At 35.6% G+C, this 10,478-nt stretch overlaps 1 protein-coding gene across 1 annotated transcript in view; it reads left to right on the top strand.

The window, feature by feature from the left end:
• The first annotated feature begins 3,583 nt into the window (after window positions 1-3,583).
• BMP5 (bone morphogenetic protein 5) overlaps window positions 3,584-10,478 on the top strand; it is a 143,860-nt gene continuing 136,965 nt past the window's right edge. The window contains exon 1 of the mRNA XM_005902648.3: window positions 3,584-4,799. Coding sequence (XP_005902710.1) covers window positions 4,310-4,799 — 490 coding nt within the window. The 5' untranslated portion in view covers window positions 3,584-4,309. The remainder of the gene's footprint in view (window positions 4,800-10,478) is intronic.

Genomic DNA, 10,478 nt, shown 5'->3' with positions numbered 1-10,478 from the left:
TCCTTACAATTTATAATGCTTCCAGAGAACACTGCTCTTTAAAAAAAAATCCCTGAAATATTGTTCATCTTTATTAAAAAGTCAATTGTTCAACAAATATTAATTGAGCTGCTAATATGTACTGTTTAACAGTGATGAACAAAATTAACTCAGCCCCTGCTTTTATGGTGCTTGTATTCTAGCTAAACTCTCAAGCAAAAAGTGAAATTACCTTTTGAGTAACAATAACATTTAAATAATAATTTTATGCCCTTAAATCAACTGAATCTATAAAACATGATTGTAAGCTTTTTGAAGGCAAGTATATTGTTTGATTTGATTTTACTGTATATGCAAAACAGATAACACATAATAATCATATATAGGCATTCAATAAATGCTTGTTGAATTAATAAATTATTCCAAATGTCCAGTCATTGTGAATGAGTTTTTAAAATTATGAAGTGTACTTTATAAATGAAATTATTCTTTAATGGTTAACTAAATAACAGCTTAATGCTCAATCTACCTATTTAAATAATCTGTCAATTTGGATGACAGATAAATCCTCTGCCTTAGTAATTTGATTTACCAGTCTCTTAGGGTCAGTTAATTGGAGTCTGTTTGTCAGATGAACACTTAGATCAGTATTTCATTAACAGTGTTTTCTTTCTAATGATTAAATGTTGGTTCATTCTTCCTTAAGTAACTACCAGACTACCTACTCTCATGAAATAAAATAAAACAATCTTAGGAACATGGGCTAATACCAAAGCGTATTGATGTATGTTCTCTTCACTTAAAAATATTCAATAATGTCACCATTCATTAAAAATAATACCAACCAAAAGTTTCAAATCTTTTGGGTCACTATCTTTCATTATTCACATTCAATATTTCTTTAACAACTATTAACCCAGCAGAAGGTGGAGGCTATATCCACAATTAATATCGCTTTTGGGTTACTGCAGACGTGTCCAAGTCAGATGGAATGAAACAGAAAGACCTTTCCAGAACCACACAGATTTATAGATACTGCAACCTTCTTTTGAAAGGCTGGGGAAAATGGATCTGTCTACTGAATGTTGTCGGTTTGCGTACCTGTGGACTAAATGTGTCCAATTTTTGTGAGGGATAGAGAAAAATGAACAGGAGGGACTGTTCCCTCCTGGGAAGGACTTCTTCCATGTATTCAATCTTCTCTGTTTCCAACCAGAAGGCCACTTATATTAGCATATACCCTAGGCAAAGACTACTCTGTGAGAGGTGGGTTTTTACCAAGGCCCCTCTTCTTGGAATGTGCTTATCTTTAGGAACAATTCTTGTGATGCCATGGATTTTTCTCCTGTCCCAACTTCTTCCATACTGAATATATTTCTTCGGTCTGTTCAATGACTTATGCAGCTTTTAAATATATGCTCTGAAATTTGGAACATTGATACGTTGCCACTGCAAAATGCTTAATCTTCTAAATTGCCTTTACATACTTAGATACACACCCACCTGGAAATCCAATGATGTGGCATGACACCTTTACTTGTAAGTTGGAATAAATCTAGCTTTTCGCTTTGTGGTTAGCATTTCCCCTCTCTTTCTGGTAGGTTTTTTTCTTCTTTATTTTCTTTCCCTCTTTACACATGTTGATCCTTTTGAAAATGAATGTTTGCCAAATCTGGTCTGAGTTGGAAGGGAGGTGGGGAAGAGTTGATACGAAAAGCTCTGACTAAGAACGCTAGCAACTGATTTCTAGTCTAGAGGTGGGCTCTGTGCCTGGTGAAGCAATTAAATTACAATTACACTGATTGATATTATAAATCAGACTTTGGGAAAATGAGTTTGGGGACTGGTGACACCTAGACTCATTTTTCACTTACATCTTAGGAGAAAAATCAGCACTTGTGGAAGATAAGAGTTGTTTCTTCCTCTAGGGTAGCTAGTTTTCACTTGTAACTCTAAGCTGTGCTCTAGAGACAGGAAGCAAATTCATAACCTTGACCATCTCTTCTAAAATGTAAAGAGAAAAACTGCAGTATCTTTTATCTGGGGACATGTTAAATAAATTCAGGGGAGAAAGTTTTTATCTACAAGTAATTGATTTGAATCCTCACCATTGGCCAAAAAAATCTTAGTTTGTTTTGGATGTGAAATCAAGGAGTTTAGTGGTTTCAATCATTTCTTACTGAAATGGTATGCTTTAATTCACCTTCAAGCTGAACTACTGCTATTCATGGGATAGCTATGTTATAGAAGTGTGTCAGTATTTGGGTCTGCTCCTGGGGCATGCTACTTGGCTGTTAATAAAGTATTGTCAGTAGGGCAAATATTCAACAGCGTCATCAAGTTTGAATGCAGTAAGTTTGTATTAGAAAAATCATGCAGACAATAAGATTCCACAAGCCCTTTTGGTATCTTGCCTTCACCAATAAATTGTAGATTTATGAGAAATATGACTTTGCTTTAAACCCTCAGAGGAAATATTTAAAAAGAATTAAATAAGAAACCAGGCACCTCTAGGTAAAGGAAAAACATTAAAATTTCATAATAGTTTGAGAATTTGTTTGATAAATCTACACTGGTATCAGAATATCCTCCCAGACAATGAAAGCGCTGTGAGCCCTAAGGTTAAGGGAGAGCTTCTAAGGAAAATTATAGCTGCACAGAAACATTGTAGACTTCCAAAGTTTAAAGGCATTAAACATTAAGGATAAACACGCACTTTGCTCATTTCCCTGGATTAAGTGGGGTATGTTAGAAAGGTGTGCACGTACCCCATTATGCCCATCAGATTTTGAAAATGCAAATCTGCATGTAGTCAGAAAGCATATTTGACTTCTGTTTATTTGTATAGGTTAAGGCAAATCAAAATACTGAGTACAACATATGGGAAATATCTAATTTGTAAATCTGCTTATATTTCAACTGAAATGACTTGAAAGTTAAGAGTCATGACACTATATCTTAGGCTATTTGTATTTCAAATGCACTGCATTAACTAGGGAAGTATGAATATACTTTGCTGCTTAAAATCTTGATATTCAAAGATCACTAAAGCCGGGCTCTCTCATCACCATTATTGAATTATTATAACTACGGCTTTGGGAACTAGAATATATTTACTGATGATGAATTCTCTACTGTATTTTATTCTGAAAAGATCTGGCTGTCATTAACAAACAACAAATTAATCTTCATTTATGAAACTTCCTTTTCTTTTGTAAGAAGTAAACTTAAACAACTTGTAAAAACTAGAAACAACCTCAAATATAGGATAGAGACATCTCATGTTAATTCAGCCACGACCTGAGACTTAATATAGAAATGCACTAAATGTGTACTATTAGAAAAAAAGATCTGAAAGGGTCCTCTATAAAACTGGTGACCAAATTTTCAGTCTGCTGCTTGAAAACTGGCTTTCCCCCACTAGAACTTACATGCTCCATGCATCCCTGTGCTGTGTGAGATGCGTGTCTATGAAATTGTGAAAATGGAGGCTTTTCTGGTAGCAAAGGGGTTAAGTTCTTTTTGCTTTACCAGTTTCAAATTACAATGAGAAGCCTCTTCTTTCCCAGCAGGGTTGTGCTTACATTACTCTTTAGATCTCCCTTGAAGAGGGCTGGTATATTTGTGTCTGCTGGAGGTGGAATTAACACTAAGAAGGAGAAAGAGAGTGAAGGGACTTACAGGAAGGTTTGCAAGTAAATTCAGGAAAACACATTGACTTGAATAGTACAACCTTGAGTCTTGTTTTACACTAAGACGACACAAAAGATGTTAAAGTTATCACCAAGCTGCCGGACAAATATATATTCCAACACCAAGGTGCAGATCAGCATAGATCTGTGATTCAGAAATCAGGATTTATCTTGGAAAGAGCTCAAGGGTTGAGAAGAACTCAAGAGCAAGTGAAGATCACTGTGGGAACTACAGTTTATTAGAAGATCAACTTTCGTTCATTCCAATACCAAAGGCCTGATTATCATATATTGATATAGGAATGCATAGGTCATCTGATCAAATAATATTAGCCGCCTTCTGCTCCATCCATGCAGCAAAAGCTCTTAACAACTGTGGATAATTGGAAATTGGAGTTTCAGCTTTCTTAGAAATAACTACTCTTGACATATTTCAAAATACTGAAAATAGAGCAGGAAAATCAGTGAGAATGTGTGTTCAGAAATGTCACTCTCACTTCAGAAATGAAGAATAGGTAAATTTGTTTTTCAGCTACTGGGAAAATATACCTCCTAAGAACTTAGATCTTTTTTTTTTTTTTCTTTCTGGTAAGAGGACAAGAAGGACTAAAAATATCAACTTTTGCTTTTGGACAAAAATGCATCTGACTGTATTTTTACTTAGGGGTATTGTGGGTTTCCTCTGGAGCTGCTGGGTTCTAGTGGGTTCTGCAAAAGGAAGTTTGGGAGACAATCATGTTCACTCCAGTTTTATTTATAGAAGACTACGGAACCACGAAAGACGGGAAATACAGAGGGAAATTCTCTCTATCTTGGGTTTGCCTCACAGACCCAGACCATTTTCACCTGGAAAACAAGCTTCCTCTGCACCTCTCTTTATGTTGGACCTGTACAACGCCATGGCCAGTGAGGAGAACCCCGAGGAGCTGGAGTACTCCGTGAGGGCGCCCCTGGCTGCAGACTCCCGGGGAGCCAGGAAGGGCTCCCCAGCCTCTCCCAATGGGTACCCTCGCCGCATCCAGTTGTCTCGAGCGTCTCCCCTGACCACCCAGAGTCCTCCGCTAGCCAGCCTACATGATGCCAACTTTCTGAATGATGCTGACATGGTCATGAGCTTTGTCAATTTAGGTATGTTGTTCATTTATTTGTTCATCTATGTTATCGCAAAGTGGAGGTTTTCCTAATGGCTAAGTAGCTGCTTGGTAGGTGGTCATGTTTATGTAAAGTCATTTTCTATAACTCTCCTCTCCAGCTTCTGTTTCCTTTTTTTCGTTGATGTAATATAAGATTTTTGCCTTAGGCAACAGAGTCATATGTACATATATATATTATTTTAATATAGTTAAAATTAAACATGTGGTTTGGGTAGATTTGGGTCTTTTCACATCTTGTTAAAATTTCAATTTTGTTTAAATGTATGCATAAACAGACAATAGTCTAAAGAATTTATGAGGACAGCTAATCTATGGGCCAAATAATAATAACGCAGATATTTACAGATGGAAAGGTAAAAGTGACATTCTGAACCTTTTTTTTGTTTGTTTAGTAATTTAAAAAGCATATAAATGTAACTTAACTGCCACTTAACTCTCATTTCAGGGCAGAAACTACTGTGAAAATATTGATGTGAAACTAATTAAGATCAAATAATATTGTAAAAGATTACTATCAGAGACTTTCAAGGACAGATTCTGAAATTCTGTGAAAAATATTTTGGAAAATAATTTTCACTCTAACATTTTTTTACTAGAATGATTAAAATACATCATACTTACTTGATTTTTTTCAGAGGCAAGAGAAATGCAAAACATGCTATGATGGTCTTTACCTATATAAAACTTTCCTTGTCATATAAGATAAAAATATGTCAATCAAAAAATTATTTAATTAACAGAATTCTTAGAGAATAATTTTTTAAATTATATTTTACTGAGTGCTGATACTGACAATACCAAAAAATTGATCTTGACAATATCAAATGATAAATTAATGCCTTGTTTTCATCTTGCAATATTATTAAAGAGTCTTCACTTTAAAATGATTTTACAAGGGCTGTGGTTTTCCTTAAATTTTTTGGTAGCCACTGAAGGTAAAAGTTTGCTATCTTTAGACTCTGAAAAAGAAACTAAATAGAATCAACAAATGTAATCAATTCTTAATGTTAAGAGTTTTTAAAACTTTGTTTTAAAGTGCAATCTGCTTGGAGTTAAAATTGACATGTTCTATTAGACACTTAATTAAAAACTTCCTCATATATCAAAAAAATATTCTTTGAAAAGTCAGATAGCAACAAATCTTAATGACACATGAAGCTTTTATAATATGTGTTGCTTAATATGCCCCGTTCATTTGCTCTGAGCAATCCTAGTAGGAAGGATAAGGTGCCTGATAAATCATATGTTTCATGTTATAAGAGACAAAGCTCTCATTATAAGCTGTAGTAAGTCATTGGTGGTTGCCTTAATCAAGTGTCCTGGGGGCCTTTTCTTCTCTATGTAATTAACAGGTTCCGTTTGGAACTTTCAAGCCATCAAAATATGTCTTAATTCTAAATTAGTTTGATTGTTTTTTCCTCATAGGAGTGACATGCAAATTTGACTCATGGTATATTTGACTTTGTAGCAATTTCTCAAGATTATTCAATAACTTAACTTTCTTTTTAATATTTTTATAGAAAAAGTACAATCTAGCATGATTTATATATTCATAAATCACTGAAAAAGCAGTGATTGTTTTATTGATTTATAAAACAATGGCTAAGTCTTGAATCTGTCCTAGTAATATATTATATTACAATTGAATACTTTGATCATTCACAAGAGAAGTGTATTTGTTTTTTTAGAAAGGAATGAAATACTATTTTTGAACCCTTGCTCCATTGCTTTTTATAAATTTACATAGAATAAGAAAGCCAACAATAATAATAAACAGTTTTATTCAGGGACTTCTGGGACCATTTTTATCATTAAAGCATATTTATATTTTTAGATCAATAAAATTTTCATTACTTGGATTATAATTTCAGAGCAGTAAATTAATTATATTATGAATATAAGTATTAATTTTACACTAAAGAGACAATACTGGGTATGAGTTTCAGAAAATGTTTATTTATTTATTCATATCATGCTTAACTTGCTGAGTAATGATTTATCTTCAGTAATAAACTGTGTTACTTTTTCTTTAAAAATTCCAAACTAAATGTCTCACATGAAATTATTGACTAATTAATTGTGATACTAAGTGAGTTTTTCCTAGGAATCTCTGAGGAAAATTAAACCACAATTTTATTTTATTCTCTTTAGACTATGCCTTCTAATACAGCCAAAGCTTGAACTCAATCACTACTTAGTAAAAAGCTTTGACTCCTGTATTTCTTCTGTAATAAAATAGGTCAAAGCATACTTATAAAAAGTAAAAGTGTAATATCATTATTAACTGTGCTAAGAATTTCAGTGTTTCTTATGGTAACATTAATTAACAAAGACTCAAGAGGATTTTATTTTATTTTTTTAGTGTCTTTAAAAATATGTATAGAGTGGAGACTGAGGGCAAATGATCAAATTAGCAAGAGGCAAGGGATTTGTGTTGAGGAAGCCACCTGATATTTAAATATGTGAAAAGAATCTGTTGATATTTCCCACCATAAGTTGAATTATATAAAAAGGGTCTAGTAACATCCTTGTTATTCATGCCTGCCTGGGTCATTTTCAAGTTACATAATGGATTTTCTACAATTATCTTGTCATTTAGAAACACTTTTTTTTTTTCCAACATAAGTTTTGCTCCCCAAGAACAATTAAATTTAATTCAAACTGTGATTAATTTTATGTTTATAAGCAGAAAACAGATTGGAAATTACTAGAAGGAAAAATAAAATGTGAATAAATTGCCTCAAAGGCAATGTAATAACTAAATATGAAATTAAACACATTATTCTAATCTGACCTTTAAGTTATTTTTTGTGATTTGTTCACTTTGAAGAAACAAATATTAATTATTAACTGTGTGAAGAGAAACTTTCTGCCTAATTTTATTCATTATTCTTAGGCCAACTTTTATCAGTCTCCTAGTCAACAGCTTTTACAGACTGATTTCTCTGGTTTGTCCTTAAAACTATTTAATATCAGTGGAATTTTGCTTATTCAATTCCACATTATTTTGTTAGTGACAAAAACATCATTCTGGTAATTTTTTTTTAGCTATCACTTTTTCAAAAATGTTAAGGGTTAGTTTATATATCAAATATCTTTGCAAATGAAAGGAATAATTAGGTAGCTTGTTCGCAATATTTGAGTACATCTCTAGTTCACATAAAGAGAAACAAGCAGTGCATTTCTAAGACCTTTTAGTTAGAAACTAACTTCACTTGATTGCTTGGTTACTGTATAATTAAAATGATGTAACATTTGTAGACATTTCAGAGGAAAGTACAGAAAACAGCAAACACAGGAAATTCACTTCTATATTACTCTTTGTCTACATGTAGTTCCCTGATAAAGAACTTTAGGCTTATTAATGGGCTTTGATCAGTTGGCTTGGAGTCAAATACCTAGGTACAATTCAAGAACGTAAACTCATTCTCATGCATAAAAGTATGAAAATGTGGTGCTTACATTTGTTTTTGTTTTGTATTTTATAACTACATGTTTAGCATGTTAAAGTATGAAATAGAAAAATAGTTTCACAATTTTCAATGAAAGCCTTCTCCCTTACTCTCCCCAATCATTAAACTCTCCTGGTACTGGAAGAAAAAAATGTGCTTATACTCTCAGTTGACAGATTTGAAAGACATCATTGATATTTATTGTTGGTTTTGGCTGACTCAAGTGCCCAGTGGAGAGGAATTTATACACAGATCTACCTAAAGAAGCCTATCTATGTAGTCCCTCCAACAGGGTTATTAACACTTGTGTAACATAAACACACCTATAAACACACGCAAGTTTTTTTTCTTTTTTTGAGGAAGGGGGGATGGGAGGGAAAAAAAATCTAAAACCATTATAGTACATATTCAAGGTTTATGCCTGGAATAACAAACACTAATATCGGGTGAAATAGTCATTTTTTCCCCACTCTTCACTTTTGAAAAGAAATTGCTGAGGGTGGAGACCTTTATCTTTTTTTCTCCGTGAACTCTTGGCATTCTTGACCATGCCCCAGGGGGACCCTGTTCTTCTCTAGTGCTATGTCCTTGTTGATGGACGGCATGGCTGCAGAGATAATTATAACCATAGTTTAATTAGAAGTGTTTTGCAGGTTTGAATGGTCACTCACAAATTGCTAATTTTCGAAGTTCGATCAGGAGTCCCGGTTGGAGAGAAGGTATTGACATGACGACCCACTCGGGAAGGCTTGGGGCGGTTCACACGCCGCCTGCAGCTCCTTCCCTTGCATCCTTCCATGTCTGCAGTACCACCGCCCTCTCTTCTTGGCCTCCCCTCTCCCCCACCCCTGTCTTTCGGCCTTTCCCCTGGAGTTCTAGGGCCTCTCCAGCTCCAGGCTGTCTTGGCATCCCTCTCCTCACTGCCCCACCTCTCCTGGGGTCTGCCTTTGGTCCTTCTTTCTTCATGGCTGGAGGCTTATATGAGCTGAAAATCAATTTGTCACAGCTCCATAATTGAGGTACGGTCTCCTGTTTTCTCTCTCCTCGAGAAGGAAAAGGATACTAAGGGCCCATGGCAGCCTCCACGCATCAGGAGCAAAGCTCCCCAGGGCATCGGAACCTCTCCAGCAGGCTGTTGACTCCACTTTAATTGCTTCTCTACCATCCCCATTCTTCCTTGCCTCCTCACCTCTCCCTGAAGATCTCTGGACTATATTTAATTGTTTGTGCCTCTTCTAATTTATAACACTATTAAAATTTAAAAGGAGGAGATTCAAGGACAAGTGTTTCAAAAGGGAAAAACCGCATCACTGAACAAAAATCACGCTCATCAAAAATGCAACTCGTTTTTGCGTTAGAAAACCCTTTGACTGATAGAAGTTTTTATGGAATACACGTCGCATGTCTGAAGAGTGATGGTTTCCTTTTTTGAGTTGAGGAGAGATGTTGAGAAAATATAAAGAGATCAAGAATAAACTGGTGGAGGCAGGGAATAGGGAGGATGAGACGGAGAAAGAAAAAGTATTTTTCTAAAGCCCTGGAAAGGAGGAAAATGAATGGAATGAGTGTGAGGGGCCGCCTCTAGGCCTCGCAGGTGGAGGCTGTGGGGAAACCCTCCGTCCGCCTCATCCTGAGATGGCAGCTCACGCCACATCCCCAACCGCATCAGCTCCGGGGGAAGCCCTTTCATCCTTGCAGACTGGAATACCGAAGCGGGGCGGAGGGAGGGGGCACTCAGTGTGTGTGTGTAGAAGGAGCACACAGACGGGCCACTCACATTTGCAGTCATAAATAATGTAGTAACTCAGCTTGAAAAAACCACAGGTTCAAGGAAGAGGCTTCCCTGACGCAGAGAGGGGCTGAGATCAGAGGAGCCACTGAAAGGGTGGGAGGGAAACAATGCGTCCCTTGTTCTAGGGAATATTTATGAGTGCTTCTTTGCACCTTCAGTTCATATTTTATTGGCCGGGCTGTGGGGTTTCCCCATTTGCTCATCCCTTAAAATAATACCCTTGGCTAAGATAGCCTTTAAAATACACCAGTTAGTCCTGACAACTGGCTCATTTATTCGGGTAGAGGGAAAGGGAGCTGCTGAGATGCCCATGTCTGATGGGGATGTTTAAGATCCAGTCCTGGGTCTTAAAATTACAACTCAGATAAAAATCGTAGTGGGAGTATTCACCTGCCATTTTCAGAGATGT

The sequence above is a fragment of the Bos mutus genome, chromosome 23 (genome assembly GCF_027580195.1).
Source record: "Bos mutus isolate GX-2022 chromosome 23, NWIPB_WYAK_1.1, whole genome shotgun sequence".
Taxonomy (NCBI): Eukaryota; Metazoa; Chordata; class Mammalia; order Artiodactyla; family Bovidae; genus Bos; species Bos mutus.
Note: the sequence above shows the minus strand (reverse complement) of the source record. Positions and strands in the feature narration are given on the sequence as shown.